A 19503-nucleotide genomic window follows, 5' to 3' on the forward strand; every position below is an offset into this window, starting at 1 on the left:
TTTGTTAGAGGTGGCCTTCCCCGAGGCAGTGACTACTGGGAGTGCTTGTTTGCAATCGGGATTGTCTCCTTGAAAGTGAGGCACTTCTTGAAGCCCAGCATACCCCGTTGGGAGGGGGATTGGGAGGGGATTGGGGCATGGGGAGAGGGGGAAGGGAAAGAGTCCCCAACGAAAGAAAAGAAGGTTTTTCCCCCCCAATTTTTTTTAAGACAGAAAAAAATGAGTAAAGAAGAAACCACAACTACACTATGCTACAAGGCTAATTAACTATCTAACTGCAAATAAAGCAATCATCTTAATGGACTGCAAGGAGCTCCATCTCTAGCCAGGGGCAATTGAGAAGGAACTGAGGGGGTTTAGCAAGCATGTGCTGACTAGCCGCATGGGGCAGCATGAGGAGAGACAGTGCATGTGCAGGACTAACAGGTTCTCCTGTCAGCAGTACAGGGACGCAAGCACAGCTACAGTCAAGCACCCATAGGGACACTACTTCAAGAACAATTAAGGCTCTTGTGTGGATAGAGGTAATTAGACAGGTGAGAAAGGACTTTTCCAAAAACTTGAGCCAAGAACACTGCTCTAGTCAGCATCATTCAACTTCCAGTAATAGCCATGTTACAGACTGCAGACTCTATCTGCAAGGATGGAATCAGTCCTCGTCAGAAAATGCGCAAACCAAGACTGTTGTGCTGAGCTCTAGAGAGCAGTTTATGAGAAACAAAAAGATTTGGAAAATGAGTGAGGAAATAAAACCGATGACAGATTAATTCCATATAATTTTTCACAGTATTGAACACTTACAACAGTCTTAAAAGTTCCATAATTTGGAAATAATGAAGAGTAAAGTCTGCTCTGCCCTTTTTATTTTTTAATGCATCCAGTCTAGAAGCAAATAGTTCCATCAAGGAAATAGGGTAGAAGGGGCCCTAGGTTCATAACCTGGCAAGCAATAATCCACATCATTTCACACCAAGAGCTACTTAGGTCCTATTCCAATATGATGTAACACAGTGAAAAGGCACAGAACGCTGACATGCCATGCCAAGGACTAATAAAAAAGTATTTTGCACATTACCAACATTCCGTCCACATGGTCAGTTTTTACCTTTTTTGCAGTTTCTTATTAAAGTAATAGGAATAAAACATGTTAACTAATGGCTGTGTTTGCAATTAATTTAATTTATCTCATCTTTAAAGGAAAAGTCTACAGGCAAAGGAGGATGAGAAGGATGGAGAAATCAAGAGGAAAATCTGATAAAAACAGACGGCACATGTATGGAAATACCATGGTGGAAAAGCATCTGCTCACTGGCAGCTAACAGAAGGAGCGGTAAAAATTAATAAAATAAAAGCTCTTTTCAGTTAACTGTTTTCCTGGTTAGTTTACTGATTTCTTTATCGTGTTCATTTGTAGTGGTATATTATTATTTTCATGCTGTTCTTCACAAGACCATTGAAAAGTGCTTATAATACACAAATTCCAGCTGATCCTGGGCATCAATGTATTTGGAAAGAACCAAATTCTGTGCTCGAGAGTGGCTGCAATATCAATATGCTTATGAAAAATAAACTGATAGTTCACACAAATCCACATTTTAAATAATTTATTTCAGTAGGAAAGATTTCTGAAATTGGTACTTAAAGTAATTTTAAACTAGCTTATGCAAACATACAATTTCACACACACCCACACTAAAGTATTTAAAAAAGAAGAAGAAAAAAAGCTAGAGGACAGTCTAACTGCACGTCACTCATAGAGGTCATAGTGCAATTACTATCACTATAGCATCTGAAGTCAACATGGAAGAATAACATTAAAAATGGCTTGTGTTTATATGATAAACAATCTTTGTTTTTTCTTCCTGGATTATTATAGATAGTATGATTTCCCCAGCCTCTGCACTACTACAGTAGGGCTTGAATAGGTGTATTTATCTGTATGCAAGGAGTCAAGGGCTCTGTAAACGGGTGAACCCTAAAGATGCTTTTTTTCCCCTATTTAATTGGTCAACTTTTACTACTTTTGGACCATATTTGGGAGGAGTTCTGGAATGGCAAGAGTTTTGCTGGGGAATTGGAGGCCACAACCCTCTTCCACTAAGGTAAATTTGATGCTAATCAAGTGCACAGAAGAAACTGAATGTTTATGTTACTCCTGGCTGTTTGAGGAAAAGGTCCAGAAATGAGCCACCACAGTGTGATCTGCAAAAGCCTCCATCTCATTGTGGCACTTTTTTTTTTAAGCAATAGTCCTTGAGAAAAATCCTCAACTCTGTTCTGTAACATGCATGGCTAGATTCAAACCTCTGCTTTCTTCACCTTGGGCTAATCCTTTCAATTGTCACTGAAGAACCCTTTAAGGCTGATCATGTCTGTGCTTGGTTATGCTTTTCCTTTCAAACATCTGAAGTTAAAAACACTGCAGAGGAAATGCTCTGTTTTCTACCATAATGTCTTAGAGGAAAATGAATATTCTATTGTATGTGGCTTCCATTGCTAAAAGAACCTCAATGTGTGAAAGCTTATTAATTAATTTCTCCCTCCAAAGCTATGTGCTTCAACGCTTAATGCTTCAAAGCTCACACATCTCTTGTAGGGAAACTTAATTTTCACTAAATGGTATGACACTAGAAATAGAACAAACCACCCCTGAAGAAATGAGCTTAAAGTATGTCAAGAAAAACTACAATATACAGTTTGTCCAGTTTTTTTTTTTTTTTTTGAAGTTTCTCCTTGATATTTATTCTAAATTAACAAAAAAGGTTAGTAGGTATAGTCCTTTCACATTTGTATAGTATAGTGTTTCAAAGGAATAAAAAGGAAGAGAATCCTCATTTTTAAGCTAGGAGAACTAAAGTTCACAAACACTAGAAATTACTCAGAATGCCCTCTGATCCTTATTTATTCTTGCTGCTTTTTTTCCTCTTATGCTTGACATTACAAATGTTTCATATTTTAAAGCAAAATTGTTACAAGATGGTTTAGACAGTTCTGATAAAAGCCGCAGACAAATCTGTCAATGGCTGCTTCTGCTAAAAAAAATTACCAAACCTAGAAAAACAGTTTAGTAATTTAAACCATATCTATCTTACATAGACCAAAATTGACTAATTCCTTCTGTTAGAAAGTAAAAATGTTGGGAAAGAGGGTACACACTACAGAAATCAGGGAAAGTAATTCAGTCCAGTGGTTGCTATTATATTTTCAGCTCTAGAACAATAGAACTGGACTCTAAACTGACAATAAGGCACTGACCAGTCTCTCTCAGATCCAAGTGTCTGCCTCCCCACAAAAGTTTGGATGATGACCAGAAAGAAGTTCATTTGTACCCACTGAAGTAGTTCAACATTCATTTATATAGATTCCTTCAATTACAACTCTCCCAAACACCAAATCTGTTTACTTTAGACACAAGCCATTTTTAGGGAAAGGCAAAGAAAAAATGAAAGGGTTGGTATTTAAATAATTATGTTTTTAAAAGTTGACCTCGTAGCAAGAACAAACAACTCATTGGTGTGATTTAGTACCAGGTCTAGTGTTCTGAAGCTTAGAGCAGGCGGTATACTAAAATAGCTGGAAAAGATTAGGACTTCTACTGATTGTGAATGAAAATACCAGAGGAGGAGAATGAAGAAAAATGCCACTCCAGGAGCCAGAAAAACACCACCACACAATTTTCCTTTTATCAAAAGGGATACAACTGCCCACAGTGCCTTAGCAGCACAAAGCTACATTTACTTCTGTTGGAAGGGAAAGCATCTTCCAGTTGACAACCTTCTTACGTTTCTCATTAACGGTGGAAGATTACAGTCTTCTAAAAATTTAATTGCAAATAAGCGCACTTAAAATGTGGCAAGGAAACTAGCATTAAACTACATAGCTAATGTCAATCAACAAAAATAAACTGATGCAACTGCGTTGCATTCTTTCGTGTTTCCTTGATAGTTTGTTTCTTTTATGTTTTCATTTTCAGTAGTAAATGTACTGCTAGCAGCAATAACATTGCTGCAAATTCTTTTATAACACATCTGAATTCCGAGAGGAAAAGTTAACAAATAGTCAATTCCCCAAAAGGACCACATGTGAGAGTGCAGAATTGAGGAAGTGAAGAACGCCCTGCCACGATTTTCAGCATAGTGAGCTTTTCAGATCTTACTGATCTGCTTGTTAGAATCTATGAAAAGTTCCTTGTAGGAAAGGTTAAAAGTTGGGTATTAAAACCAGGTGGCACATACTTAACTCAAATGCACATTGAATCAGAGTAATTTGGGCAATGTTTCAACGGCATTTTCCACAAGAAATGGTTAGTAAAATGAAGCACATGCCTAGATTAACTCAAATTGTATAGATCCCATTTTGTAAAATGAATTGTGACTAACAATAGCTCTTTAAGAACACTGAAATGGAAGGCATTTGATTAAATGTAGCTGAAGTTATGAAGAAACAGCATTAAATTAGAAAGTGAAAATTAAGTTAGCATTTAGTACTTCAATTTACGATAGCCAGAGATGTATTAGGAGTGCACTACATTTAGTATCACCACAACTAATTCTCTAAACTGGGTGGATTCTCTGTTGGTGTTTAAACTAAAAATCTTGTAGGAAGTGAACTGTGAAAAAGTGCCTTTGTATACCAGTCAGCAGATGATCAACATTTACATATAACCCAGCCAGGAAGATCTACTCTGAACTATTTTTGTCCAGATTCCTGTAATAATGGATCTTTTGTTCTGCAAGACATCTCAAGAGACCTCTTTCAGCTAAAGATATAAATACAACAAAACAAAGTTATGAATGTTAGCTGCAAAGTTTCAACAGTTACCGAAAGTAAAAACTAACGAAAAACATTGCAAGATAAACCAAAGACAAACACAATCAACTGGCTGACATTCTGGATAGTGCATCCTTACCTGTCTATATCGGGCTGCTGTATTGTTTTCCCATTACTACTTTAAACGTTTTGTTTAACTACTACTTTTTACAGAGAAGTGGATTACTGTGCTCTTCATAGTTGATTTGAGTTGTCATTCTATTTAAGCTTTCTGTGACAGGTTTCCTCTCAGGAGAGAAAAAAATCACTTGTCCCTAATAATCTTCCAATTCAAAAGATGTGAAGTCTTAATTCCAGTAATCCTTCAGATTGCCACATAAACACTAACGGGATAAAACAGAACTAAATATTGAACTTCTGGTACTAAGTATCTAAAAATGTTTTCATTAATCATTCTCTCTCATTACTCTTGCTAAACATTTTAAGAGGCTTCTTTTTTCAACAGTTCTCCCATGAAAAATGAGATATTTGAGGCTAGAAAAATAAAGATCAAAATGATATATGATGTCTAAATAAGTAGAGAGCAGCTACAGGCAACAGTTCATCTAATGGTGACTATTGACAAGGGCTCAGCACTGCTTTCCCCATCTTACTCTATGTACCATAAAAACAGAAGAAAATACAGCTGGATAAATTCAAAGAACAAAAACAACACCTTCTGACCCAACTGTCTTTAGCAAAGCTGTGTGATGTCAGGCTGTGGCTCCCAGTTTCATGTTTCCTCTCACAAACATAAGAATAGATATAAACCTGCGATGCATCTAAATTAGCTTATTAAAAAAATTCAAAATCCACAGGGTTACCATACACAATGCTTAAAAAAAGTACACACATTTTGTTAAAAAACACTTTTGAGAAGAAACATACACTAAGTAATTTTAAAAATGCAAACCAAAAACTAAAGCTGTGCAAAATCTATTACAGTAATACTGTTGGCTATTAAGATGTTGTCTCTGTTTTACACCCAACATGGGTTAAGTGATGTTTGAACTGAAAAGTGATTCGTCACGAGCAACCTCCTTTCAAGATATACTACTTCAGGATCAGAACTGATTATTCACTCTCCACAGAAAGAGATATACAAAGTGACACCAAATTGTGTAAGTGTGACACGGAAGTGTGCATCTACTATATCCTCTTTATACCAAAAACAGATTTCACAGAGTAACATTTGGAAATGCCCCAACTTTCCACCTCTCTCTTCCCCCAGAACGGATCTCTCTTTATGCTAGTTTGTTCTCTCAATAGGACAGCAACCTTCCTCCTCTGCCTCATCAGTCACAAACGAATGATTTCTGTTAAGAAAATGTGATATTGATTTTGGGAACTTTAATGTGTGAAATTCTATCCCCTTACCCTGATTTAGTAAATGAAATGTACATTACCAAACAAATTACCACCTCCGGAATTTCCCGCCCCCCTAGATTATCAAAAGAACTCATTACAAGAGACTACTGGATAGTTTTAGAAAATCTAGGGGTGCACCTGTAAGCTTATTTACTGCTTTTAAATTACAATCTCAGGGGAATATCTACTATTTTTTCAAGAAGTTTTCCTGGACACTATTGGAATTTCTTCCATATTTATGAAGATCAATGTTCCGAATCTTAAATAGGGCTTTGTGACAAGAGACTATAATTAAGTAACTTAAAAGAACCCAAAATAAGGCACGAATGAAAATCTAATGCATAGAACAAAGCAAATTTGTCCTCCTGTTTGGGATTTTAAATTTTTTGAGGAAGTATATTTAGTGACAAAGAATTATTCATATATAGGAAAAAGGTTTTGATTATCTAGTCCATCCTATTTTTCTTTCCTAGATTAAACTTCTCTAAAAATTGCAAATACAGTTCGAGCTCCTAAATCTTGAACAATACAGATAATTAAAACCATTTTTTTCAAAATGAAAATACGGAAACTTTGACATTGTGTCTCTCAAACACTGTAAAAAATGAGGTCTTATAAAACTGATACTCTGAAGGATCTTACCCTGAGAGAGTGTCTTCTGCTTTTCCCTCCCTTTAACTGTACCTAGGGAAACATTCCTCCAGAGAAGGAAAACATCTCTGTGAGCTATATCCAGTGTTTGTTGTGTAGTGGAACCACCACATGCAGGAAAGTAACCAGTGTAAAAACACAATGAGAAGAAAACACTCAGTTCTGACCTGATGACACCTCACAGCTCCCAATTAAATCCAAAACAGACTATTCTTCAACCAGGAACTAGACAAGCATGTATCACAATCCTGCTTACAAGAAAAAGCGTGCTGTACAAACACTCAGCCTTTGTGCCACTGGCAAGAAGTAAGGTTCCTATACAGTACTAAGGTTACCAAGTTTAGTACTTAAAACAAAAAAAGAAAAAAAGTTGCATTTGTTACAGCTCTCATAGTCTAGGTCTGAGAAAATTAATGATGCTCCAGCTCAAGTGAGCCTGAGAGAAGCTCCAATTGAAGGCTGCTAATATAGTCTAAACACCATCCCTAGAATGTGTAAGTACCGCTATATCCTTAGTCTAAACCCAGATGTTGATGCAACCCTTAAGAATATGGTTAGACCCTTTTTAAAGAATACTAAAAAGGTGGTTTCCCCCCCCCCCCCCAAATTAGTATAAAGTGAAAAGAAATGCAGATTAGCTACAACCTATTTAATCCAAGCACAGCACCGCCATTAGTTTCACACACACTATTTGGTGTTTCATGTTGGTTATCCTTTCACTCTTTAAGGCAGTGGTTTCCACAGGTCAGTTCAGAAAATATTAAGCATGGTCCATGGCAATTCATGTTGCAACTCCATTTTTCACTCAGGGAATCCATTCCCCAAACTGTTAGTACTCCAGCATTTAGAGATTGAGCCTTTAGGTTCTGTTCTGGCACAGAAATAAATGTATAGCTGGCACGCTTTCTTCAGGACGTCATGCTCAAATTATGAGACAAACAGTTCATCAAATTGTTCTCTTTCATGTTTTGAATTAGCTTTTTACTCAAAAGACATCAAGTTGGCAGGAACCTAAAACAAAAACACGAGTAACAGCTGATTTTTATTTTGAGAATTGGCTTTCCATATTTCATCTTTTCAGAACTCACCCCATGCAAGTTTAAAATGTTCAGTTTACCTCTCCCCTCTACAAAAAAAAGGGTAAATACAACCTGTCAAGCAGCACTAGAGTAACTACAACTATAGGAAACATATATACAGAGAAAGCAGACATTAGATTGCAGTATGGTTTATAAAATGTGTTATAACTTGATTTGGCTCTGGTCTGTATCTATAGGTGAATTATGACATAATGTAGTTTAGCCACAATTCAGAGTTTAACATTTATTAAAGTTTAACAAGCCTACTGGAGACAGACGCAAGGCCTTTGCAGCTGAAGGTGCCAGTTTATGGAATTCCAATGAACAGAGACTAGGATAAGGCCAAGTCTTGCCATGTTCATGGAATATGTAAATCTCATATCTTTGTGAAGGCATTCCCTAAATAATGGAGAGGAAGAAGTGCCCAGCAGTGTTGTTCATCATTCTTTAATAGCTAGAAAATGGGAAGTGCTGACGACACTGCTCCTATAAAAGCAGAGGAAATCTTTAGTAAAAGGCGAAAGTGCTAATATACTCCAGGAGCAGATCTAGAACAATCAGCTTGTTCTATGTGAGGAAGTCATTTTGCCAGCACTTTTAGAGAGCTGTTATTCCTCAACTGCACTGTGGCTGAGGAATAAATCTTAGTCCCCAAGAGATCCAGCTGCTTAATATCTTTACCCTTTGATATGTATCTAGAAGCTTCAGCATAGTGAGATCTCACATCAGCTGGAGAGTTAATTTGAGAGCCCAAGGTCAGACAAGTAAAAATATTCAAAACCTTTTTCAATGACCTGATATAGAGGGATAGTTTGTCTATTTCAGAGTCAGAAGAATGAATCTGGGGATAACCAAAGACTCCTTGTCAGTTTCATGGTACACTTGCTTAAAAGAGATCTCCACAAATCTGAGGTACTTGGTCTACAGCACGGTTTCTCAAACAGGGGTCGCCGCTTGTGTAGGGAAAGCCCCTGGCGGGCTGGGTGCATTTGTTTACCTGCCCCTTCTGCAGGTCCGGCAGATCGCGGCTCCCACTGGCCACGGATCGCTGCTCTAGGTCAATGGGAGCTGCTGGAAGTGGCGGCCAGAGCGCCCATTGGCCCGGAGCAGCGATCTGCGGCCAGTGGGAGCCGTGATCGGCCGGACCTGCAGACGGGGCAGGTGCACAAACTGGCCCGGCCCGCCAGGGGCTTTCCCTACACAAATGGTGACCCCTGTTTGAGAAACCCTGGTCTACAGAACAATGAAGACCCTGTGAGCTTTCTTGGGAGCAGATTAAGTCCTAGGTTTAAGCTCTCTGCAAGGGGTCAGAATAACTCCAGGAAGGGAAATCAATTCACAAAGAGATCATAGATTCACCTGGAAAAGGTGAGATTCGAAGTGTTGTTTCAAGGTCACTAGTCATCTCAAACTCACCCTCTTCCATTACTGACTCCTCAAAATGAATGTGTTTACATAGCAAAAAGTTAGGACAGGCCTCCCCACCACTGACAGTGCCAAACTTTAATACTGCACTTGGTTTACTGGACCTGAAAAGCCTACTTCCTAAGTAAGTGTCTGAAGTGGCTGTACTGATATTTATATGGGTGACTAGAGAAGACAAGGTAGATTGAACACCTGTCAGGATTGTGACCTTTTCCTAGGCACCAGTAGCACTGAATAAGAGTGTTTATAACAGACATCACTGCATTATATGTAGCTTATGGCTCAAAGCTAAGCTCTCATCAATGTGTCCCCCAGCTTGGGTGGGTAGACTTGTACTAGATCAACTTGAGCTACCACACTAAAAATTTCAGCACAGGCAGCAGCATGGGCTAGCCACCTAAGTTCAGACTCAGGTGCTTCTTTATGCTTTTTATCAATATAAGCAATACAAAATTTGATTAAAGGTTATATTGTGTAGCCAATTAATCGCGACTGATTGTGCGATTAATCACACTGCTAAACAATAATAGAATACCATTTATTTAAATATTTTTGGATGTTTTCTACATTTTCAAATTATTGGTTTCAACTACAATAAAATTTTAGAGTATGCAAGTCCACTCAGTTCTACTTCTTGTTCAGCCAATTACTCAGACAAACAAATTTGTTTACATTTGCACGAGATAATGCTGTCCGCTTTTTGTTTACAATGTCACCTGAAAGTGAGAACAAGAATTCTCATGGTACTGTTGTAACAAGGTATTTACGTGCCAAATGTGCTAAAGGTTCATATGTCCCTTCATGCTTCAACCACCATTCCAGAGGAGATACATCTATGCTGATGACTGGTTCTGCTCAATAACAATTCAAAGCAGTACGGACTGACGCATGTTCATTTTAATTGTCTGAGTCAGATGCCACCAGCAGAATGCTGATTTTCTTTTTTGGTGGTTCTGGTTCTGTAGTTTCCGCAGAGTGTTGCTCTTTTAAGACTTCTGAAAGCATGCTCCACACCTCATCTCTCAGATTTTGGAAGGTACTTCAGATTCTTAAACCTTGGGTCGAGTGCTGTAGCTATCCTTAGAAATCTTGCATTGGTGCCTTCTTTGCGTTTTGTCAAATCTGCAGTGAAAGTGTTCTTAAAATCAACAACATGAGCTGGGTCATCATTTGAGACTGCTATAACATGAAATATATGGTAGAATGCGAGTAAAACAGAGCAGGGGCATACAATTCTCCCCCAAGGAGTTCAGTCACAAATTTAAACAATTTATTTATTTTTTTAAAGTAGTATCATCAGCATGGAAGAATGTCCTCTGGAATGGTGGCCAAAGAATGAAGGGACATACAAATGTTTAGCATATCTAGGACAAAAATACCTTGCAATGCTGGCACAAAAGCGTCATGCAAATGCGTGTTCTCACTTTCTGGTGACATTGTAAATAAGAAGAGGGCAGCATTATCTCCCATAAATGTAAACAAACTTGTTTGTCTAAGTGATTGGCAGAACAAGAAGTAGGACTGAGTATACACTTTGATTTCAATTACAACACAGAATACAATATAAATGAAAATGTAGAAAAACATCCAAAATATTTAATAAATTTCAATTGATATTCTATTGTTTAACAGTGCGATTAAAACTGCGATTAATCATGATTAATTTTTGTTAGTTAAACTGCGTGAGTTAACTGTAATTAATTGACAGCCCTAAATGACACGACAGAGAATTTTGCAGTACTGATTCTAAACACTACCACAGCTTACAATAGTGATACTACCAGTAAGGTGTTCTGAATTATTACTTTATAATAGCCTAGTATGTGGTCTTTAAAAAAATAAAGATATGAAAGGATATATTATGCGTAAAACTGTCAGTATGTTAGAAGTATTAAGATACCCCTTCCCCCTCCAAATTGCCCAGTTGCTTCATTTGATCCTTATAAAGGCTTAAATCTTCGTTTGTGAACACAATCTTTATGTTACCTCCAAGTTGTATATATTGATAGTTTTTAAGCAAAACAACATACTTCTGACTGACTAGTACCCTGTTTTCTTTCAGAGCTAGTTACCAAAGCCAAGTTCCAATCAGCAGCCCTCAGCTCCATTTCACAGTATTGTTCTCACCTGTTGTCTGTTGCTTTGGCATGCAGCGCTCAGATGTTTGAACCACAGCATTGCATTCATTCTGTTACCAGCTTGAAACTTGTATGAATTTCCTAAAATGACAGAGGCACGGAAAAAATTGATTAAAAAAAATCAGACAAGAACAAATACAGTACTGTACTTCAATTCTACCGAAGTTCAAACAAATACATTAAATAAATAAACAAAACATTATCGAAGAGTGAAAAGACAGAACTCTATTCATATAACTTTAGACCTTGGGTGGTGTGGTTGCAATTTAAACAATATAATTTGACTTCATACCACAGATGTGCTATATTCCGCCAAAAGTTCACAGCCTCCAAACCAATTATTAAGATCAGTGTCAATAAAAAAAAAAAAGATGGTTACTCACCGTTGTAACTGTTGTTCTTCAAGATTTGTTGCTCATATCCATTCCAATTAGGTGTGCGCGCGCTGCGTGCATGTTCGTGGGAAGATTTTTACCCTAGCAACACCCGGCGGGTCGGCTGAGTGCCCCCTGGCGTGGCGCCGCTACGGCACCGAATATATACCCCTGCCGACCCGCCCGCTCCTCAGTTCCTTCTTGCCGGCTACTCCGATAGTGGGGAAGGAGGGCGGGTGTGGAATGGATATGAGCAACACATCTCGAAGAACAGTTACAACGGTGAGTAACCGTCTTTTCTTCTTCGAGTGCTTGATCATATCCATTCCAATTAGGTGAATCCCAAGCCTTACCTAGGCGGTGGGGTCGGAGTGAGAAACTGCAGAGTGCACGACTGCCAAGCCAAAGGCTGCATCGTCTCTGGATTGTTGTACCAGGGCATAATGGGAAGTAAACGTGTGTACCGAAGACTACGTAGCCGCTCGACATATCTCCTGGATAGGCACTCGAGCTAGGAAGGCGGCTGACGAGGCCTGGGCCCTAGTCGAATGTGCGGTAACGTGGCCCGGAGAGGCGTGAGCGAGCTCATAGCAAGCCCGGATGCATGCCGTCACCCAGGATGAAATCCTCTGGGAAGAGACGGGCTGTCCTTTCATCCGGTCCGCCACTGCAACAAAGAGTTGGGGCGTTTTACGGAAGGACCTCGTGCGGTCAATATAGAAGGCTAGTGCCCTACGGATGTCCAGCGAGTGCAACTGTTGCTCCCTACGTGATGCGTGGGGCTTGGGGAAGAAGACCAGAAGGAATATGTCCTGGTTGAGGTGAAAGGACGAAACCACCTTGGGGAGGAACGCTGGATGCGGGCGTAGCTGCACCTTGTCCTTGTGGACTTTCGTGTAAGGCGGGTCCACCATTAGAGCCCGAAGCTCCGAGACTCTCCTAGCCGATGTAATGGCTACAAGGAATGCCGTTTTCCACGATAAATATAGGAGTGAACAGGTCGCCAAGGGCTCGAACGTGGGGGGGCGTAAGTCTTGTCAAAACCAAATTGAGGTCCCAGGCAGGGGCGGGGCGTCGCACCAGGGGAAAAAGGCGTTCCAGCCCCTTGAGGAACATTAAGACCATAGGGTGGGAGAAAACGGAGTAAGTGCCTTCTCCGGGGTGGAAGGTAGAGATAGCCGCTAGGTGTACTCGCAAAGATGATAGCGTGAGGTCCTGCTGCTTGAGATGCAAGAGGTAATCTAATATTGTGGGGATGGGAACCCCGGTAGGTGCTGCATTCTGCCCCTGACACCAGTAAGAGAACCGTTTCCACTTGGCCAAGTATGTAGCTCACGTGGAGGGTTTCCTGCTCCCCAGGAGTACCTCTTGCACCGGGGTAGAGCAGCGTAACTCCAATTGAGTTAACCAAGCAGGAGCCACGCCGTAAGACGGAGAGATTGCAGGTCTGGGTGGAGAAGCCTGCCGTGGTCCTGCGTTATCAGGTCCTGATAGAGGGGCAGGGGAATCGGGTTGGCTATCGAGTGGTCCAGCAACGTGGTGTACCAGTGTTGCCGGGGCCACGCAGGGGCGATCAGAATCAGACAAGCCCTGTCCCTGCGAAGTTTCACGAGAACCTTGTGCACCAACGGAAAGGGTGGGAAGGCGTAAAGCAGGTGGTTCGACCAAGACATTAGGAAGGCGTCTGATATTGAGCCCGGGGCGAGGCCCTGGAAGGAGCAGAACCTCTGACGCTTCCGGTTGCTGCGGGAGGCGAAGAGGTCTATGTGGGGAACACCCCACTTCTGGAAGATGGAATGAACTACGTCCGGGCGAAGTGACCACTCATGGGCGAGAAATGACCTGCTGAGCTGGTCTGCTAGTGTGTTCTGGACCCCCGGAAGGAAGGACGCCACTAGGTCTATAGAATGGGCTATACAAAATTCCCACAGTTGGATCGCCTCCTGACAAAGAGGGAGAGAACGAGTCCCTCCCTGCTTGTTTATGTAGTGCATCGTGGTGGTGTTGTCCGTGAGCACTAAAATGCAACGGTCCTGCAGATGATGAAGGAAAGCCTGGCAGGCAAGGTGGACCGCTCGTAGCTCCTGAACGTTTATGTGCAACGTCAGCTCCTGGGCAGACCAGAGGCCTTGCGTGCGATGATGGCCTGTGTGCGCCCCCCAGCCAAGAGACTACGCGTCCGTTGTTAGGAATACAGACGGCTGTCTCGGGTGGAACGGCATGCCTCTGCACACCAGGGAAAGTGTTAGCCACCAGTTGAGGGAGCCTAAGACACTCTGAGGAACTGTGATGACCATGTCTATGGCATCCCTGTGTGGGTGGTAAATGGAGGTCAGCCAGACTTGAAGGGGATGAAGGCGAAGTTTGACGTGCTTGGTCACGAAAGTGCACGCAGCCATATGGTCGAGGAGGCTGAGGCAGGCATGGACTGAGGTCGTCGGGAAGGTCTGAAGGCTTTCTATGGCGGCGACTATTGTCCAAAACCAGGATAGCGGGAGGTAGGCTGTTGCCAGCGTGGAGTCTAGAACGGCTCCAATGAATTCGATTCTTTGAGTGGGCACTAGAGTGGACTTGCCTATATTGACCATCAGGCCCAATCGCTCGAATAGGTCCATGACGATGGCAACATGTCTGGAGACCCGAGCCTCGGAGGTCCCACGGATAAGCCAGTCGTCTAGGTAGGGGAAGACGTGGATGCGCCGACAACGGAGGAAGGCGGCCGCTACAGCCATACACTTTGTGAAGACGCGTGGGGCAGTGGAGAGGCTGAACGGGAGGACCGTAAATTGGTAGTGTCGACGATGCACCATAAACTGTAGGTACTGTCTGTGCGAAGGGTAAATGGAGATATGGAAGTATGCATCCTTCATGTCGAGAGCAGCGTACCAGTCTCCCGGATCCAGGGATGGGATGATGGTCCCCAGGCACACCATGCGGAACTTCAACTTCTTTAGGAAGGCGTTGAGACCGCGGAGGTCCAGGATGGGTCAGAGACCTCCTTTTGTCTTGGGGATTAAGAAGTATCGGGAGTAAAACCCCTTGCCCCGAACTCCTCCGGTACCTCCTCTATAGCTCCGATTTTGAGGAGTGTGCGGATCTCCTGCCAGAGGAGTTGCTCGTGAGAGGGGTCCCCGAAGAGGGACGGGGAGGGTGGGTGAGAAATAAACTGGAAGTGGTATCCAAACTCCACCGTGCGTAGGACCCAACGGTCTGAGGTCAATTGGGCCCATGCAGGGAGGCAGGAGGAAAGACAGTTGGAAAACTGGAGAGGATTCCGGGAAAGGACTGGTGATTTGCTCTCGGGCGCACCTTCAAAAGTTTGGCTTTGGTCCCGCTGATGGTTTGGTGGGACCATTATTTTGGCCTCCTTGAGAACCCGACTGCCGTCTGCGGTTCCCGCGACGACGCCTCCTACTAAAGTCTTGTCGAGGCCGGGATGGGGGGTAAGGGCGCTGCGGTTGGGCCCGGAAGGACCTGCGTTGGGTCTGTGGGGTATGCATCCCAAGGGAACGCATGATAATGTGATTGTCTTTGAGACTCTGGAGTCTAGGGTCCGTTTTCTCCGAGAAAAGGCCACGGCCCTCGAACGGAAGGTCCTGAATAGTATGTTGTAGCTCGGGGGGTAGACCCAAGACTTGCAACCACGATATTCTCCGCAGCGTAATCCCGGAGGCTACGGTTCTAGCCGCCGAGTCAGCAGCATCGAGAGAGGCCTGTAGGGAAGTCCGAGCTACTTTCTTCCCTTCCTCAAGGAGGCTGTGAAATTCTGGCCAGGAGTCCTGTGGGATCAGTTCAGCGAACTTACCCATCGACTGCCAGGTGTTATAATTGTACCTGCTGAGGAGGGCCTGCTGGTTAGCTACCCGCAGTTAAGGCCCCTGGCGGAGTAGACCTTACGCCCCAGCAGATCCATCCATCTAGCCTCCCACGATTTTGGGGCAGGGGCTTGTTCGCCATGGCGCTCTCTCTCATTTACAGATTGCACGACCAGAGAGCATGGAGGAGGATGGGTATATAGATATTCATACCCTTTAGAGGGTACCATATATTTTCTTTCCACGCCTCTGGCCGTAGGAGGGATAGATGCTGGAGACTGCCAAATAGTGTCTGCTTTGGCTTGGATAGACCGAATAAATGGCAGAGCCACGCGAGTCGGGGCATCTGCGGATAATATGTCTACGACGGTCCTCCACCTCCGGAACTCCTCCACCTGCAGGTTGATATTTAAAGCAACTCGCCGGAGAGATCTGGTGGGCTCGGAGGTCAATCGGGGGCGGGCCCGATGCTGTCGTACCGGCTACTGCCTCATCTGGCGAGGAGGAGGACGACAGGCCCGGCACGAGTGGCTCGTGCTGGGGCTCCTGTTCCAGGGGAGCATTGGAGTCTGGGAGGACCTGAGGGTCCTGCGTCAAAGCCGAAACGACCGTATCTGCTGGAGGAGGACGGCTGATAGTGGCCTCCGGTGCACGATGGTCTGACGGGGCGGACCGAGATGTAACTGTGGGTTCGCCCTGGGCCTGGTGATATGCCCAGGGCGTCCAGAATGACCACTGTGGAGCTTGTTCCATGCTCTGGGCCTCTGGGAGGACATGCCTCTGTGGGTCCAAATCCCCATAGACAGCGCTGTCAGCGCGGGAAGACTCCGATGGGTGTTGTGATGGCCATGGCGGAGCCAAGAGTCCGTGAGAGGGACCCCTGTGAGCAGGGTACCCAACATCGTGCCCCACCGGAGAACGGTACCGGGAGTTGTACCGGTGCCGAGAGGACTACTGGGACCTGCGACCAGTGCGGTGCCGGGAGGTCGACCGGGATCGAGAAGCTCGGTGGTAAGAGCGACTACGGCGGGAGCGGTGCCAGGAGCTGGACCACCGTGCGGAGTATCTGTCCGGAGATCGAGACCTGGAGCGGTGCCGCGAGTACGACCAGTACCGAGACGGGGATCGGTACCGGGACTGCGAGCGGCGCCTGGATCTGGACCGGCAATGAGACCGGGATCTCGATCTCGAATGGTGCCTGCCGGCAGCTTCAGTGGAGGGTGGCCTGACCAGAGCAGGCTTTCCCAGTAACGTAACAACCCGGACCGGCGGTGCCAGGGGTTGAGGCAGGGTGGGCTTTGTTAGAGCAATAAGTTCCCTCGCCGTCGAGAAGGTCTCTGGCTTAGTGGGAACGAGAAGCTCAACCAAGGCACGTGCCGGGGAGCTGTCGCGCACCTGACTCAACGGCTCTTGCATGGCCGGAATCTACGGTGCTGATACCGCCGGTGCCACGGCAGGTGTTGGTGCCGGGGGACTCGGCTGTGGTTGGTGCTCAGTCCAAGGTGGAAGAGTTGTAGCTGCGGGAACTTTAGCCTGCTTGGCCCGCGGGGAGAGGGAGTGGTGCCGGGCTGCCTTTTGTGCCGGAGATGGCTGGTGTCGGGGTGTCCTGACAGTGCCGGTGCTCTCCGGTGCTGATGAAGCACTTCTCCCCAGCGCGGGCTGTGCGGCACTCGGTGCCGAGGCTGGAGGAGTGAGGGCTGCCTCCATTAGGAGCTGTTTTAAACGAGAGTCTCGCTCCTTTTTTGTCCGCGGTTTGAATGATTTACAAATGCGGCACTTATCAGTCAGATGAGATTCCCCCAGGCATTTCAGGCAGCGATTGTGGGGGTCTCCCGTTGGCATCGGACAGCGGCAGGCCGAGCACTGCTTGAAACCCGGTCAGCCAGGCATGGGCCCGGGCCCCGGCCCCGAGAGAAGTGAAGGGGCTAATCCCCAACCCTCTAAACTATATACACTAAGTACGTTAACAGAACTAATAAGGAATAAAGTACAACTATAAAACTATATACACAGAAAGTACAAGAACAGGTGAAGAGCTAGGTAAGTGGAGAAAGGCTAAGCCGCGCTCTACTGTTCCAATGACCGACATGGGCAGTAAGAAGGAACTGAGGAGCGGACGGGTAGGCAGGGGTATATATTCGGTGCCATAGCGGCGCCACGCCAGGGGGCGCCCAGCCGACCCGCCGGGTGTTACTAGGGTAAAAATCTTCCGACGAACGTGCACGCAGCGCACGCACACCTAATTGGAATGGATATGAGCAAGCACTCGAAGAAGAACGAAAGAAAATAAAAACAAAAATCCCCCCAAAACCCCGATCTCACCAAATTATTTAGAATGTTGTGACCAAAGTACTTTTTGTCCATGGTACCTGTGACAGATGGGGCAATTTCCTGGACAAACCTTACTGAATTAAGTTTAAGTATCTTAGGTGTCCATTACATTAAAAATGCAAATGTTTATATATTACTATGAGGTTGTATATAACATCTCTAAGGGAGAAGAAAAATGACTAATGTAAAACTGGGAGGCATTATGAGCTTCGAAGGACTATTTGAAACAATGAACTTTTAAAGCTAAGTGAGTTTCCCAAGAAACCTTTAGGGACAACTATATACAAATGTAACTCCTCTGATTATGCAAAAATCCAGCCTTTTGAAGCTACTAACTGAGAAGAGACCCATTGCCCACAAATGATCTATTTCCAGTTCAAAGATACTGGCTGTATAAAGGGGCAACTAAACTTTTCATGAGTGTGACTGTTCTGAGCTAACAGCTGTTATGAACTTGTGACCATAGAAAAACCTGTTGGTGAGGTCTGAAGAACTGTTCACCTGCCAGAGTCCTTCATGCATTGGGGTGATTGCTGGTAAGCTTATTAGCATGTGTGTATATTCTTTTATTGTTTTTAATATGTACTCTGTATCGCTTTTACCTTAAGAATAAATGTGCGTTCTCTGAAGGAGCTATGTGGTAACTTAACTGCACAATTACACTGTTTATCGCTTCTGAGGAGAAAGCAATGCAGGCCTGCTGAAGCAGTCTGACTTGCTGCGGAATTCACAGTGTAGGCAGGGAACTGTGCAGCCTGGAAATATGTTGGTCAGGAGGAAGAAAGACATGTCTCTGTCCAACAGAGGTGATGCTGTGGAGCTGGAAGCCTAAGAGTGGGTACACTTGATGGACCCTGGAGGGGGAATATGGGTGCACTTGCCCTGAACTGTGATAGCCCCTCCTTCCAAATTGCTTAATAATTTATTTTTAAAATGTTGCCAAGAAAACCAGAGTGAAATGCAGGAGAGCTGTGAGCTGTTCCAAACAGGGCCGGCCTTAGGCTGATTTGCCCGATTCCCCTGAATCGGGCCCCGCGCCTGACAGGGCCCCGCGCTGGCCAGCTGTCTCCCGGAAGCAGCAGCTGTTGTTGCTAGGCAAGGAGAGACGCTGGCCCGCAGAAGGCAGAGGCAGCCGCTGGGTGTTGCAGGTCAGGAGGGGAAGGGGAGAGGGGAGAAGGCACACGTGCTTGCAGCCTTCCTCCTGTCCCTTCCCCTCAGCACTCACCTGGAGGAAGACGCCGAGGGAGGCAGGAATCTCTGCAGTGGACCTCACTCACCTGAACAGCTGCTGGGGCTTCCAACCATGAGTGTTTGACCCTGTGATTCCCCCTAGGTTTGTAAGATTGGGTTGGTGTTGTGGTTTTCGTGGTGTTCCTGTTTGAGGGTGAGTTTGTGCCTCCCTGTGTCTGTTCTAGATACTAAAGTTCCATCATGTAATGTAACCCAGCGAAAAAAGGCCCCGAGCCATGGTACTTAGTGCTGTGAACTCCAGGTGAGAGCAGGGAGGCAGGTT

At 44.3% G+C, this 19503-nt stretch overlaps 1 protein-coding gene across 3 annotated transcripts in view; it reads right to left on the reverse strand.

Annotated features, from left to right (window-relative positions):
* Window positions 1-1589: 1589 nt before the first annotated feature.
* The window catches only part of RALGPS2 (Ral GEF with PH domain and SH3 binding motif 2), a 314141-nt gene continuing 296227 nt past the window's right edge, over window positions 1590-19503 (reverse strand). For all 3 annotated transcript variants that reach the window (XM_075067906.1, XM_075067905.1, XM_075067907.1), the window contains 2 exons: window positions 11460-11551; window positions 1590-7839 (listed from right to left, as the gene is read on the reverse strand). In XM_075067906.1, coding sequence (XP_074924007.1) covers window positions 7810-7839; window positions 11460-11551 — 122 coding nt within the window. In that variant the 3' untranslated portion in view covers window positions 1590-7809. The remainder of the gene's footprint in view (window positions 7840-11459; window positions 11552-19503) is intronic.

The sequence above is a fragment of the Chelonoidis abingdonii genome, chromosome 7 (genome assembly GCF_003597395.2).
Source record: "Chelonoidis abingdonii isolate Lonesome George chromosome 7, CheloAbing_2.0, whole genome shotgun sequence".
In the NCBI taxonomy this organism is placed as follows: domain Eukaryota; kingdom Metazoa; phylum Chordata; order Testudines; family Testudinidae; genus Chelonoidis; species Chelonoidis abingdonii.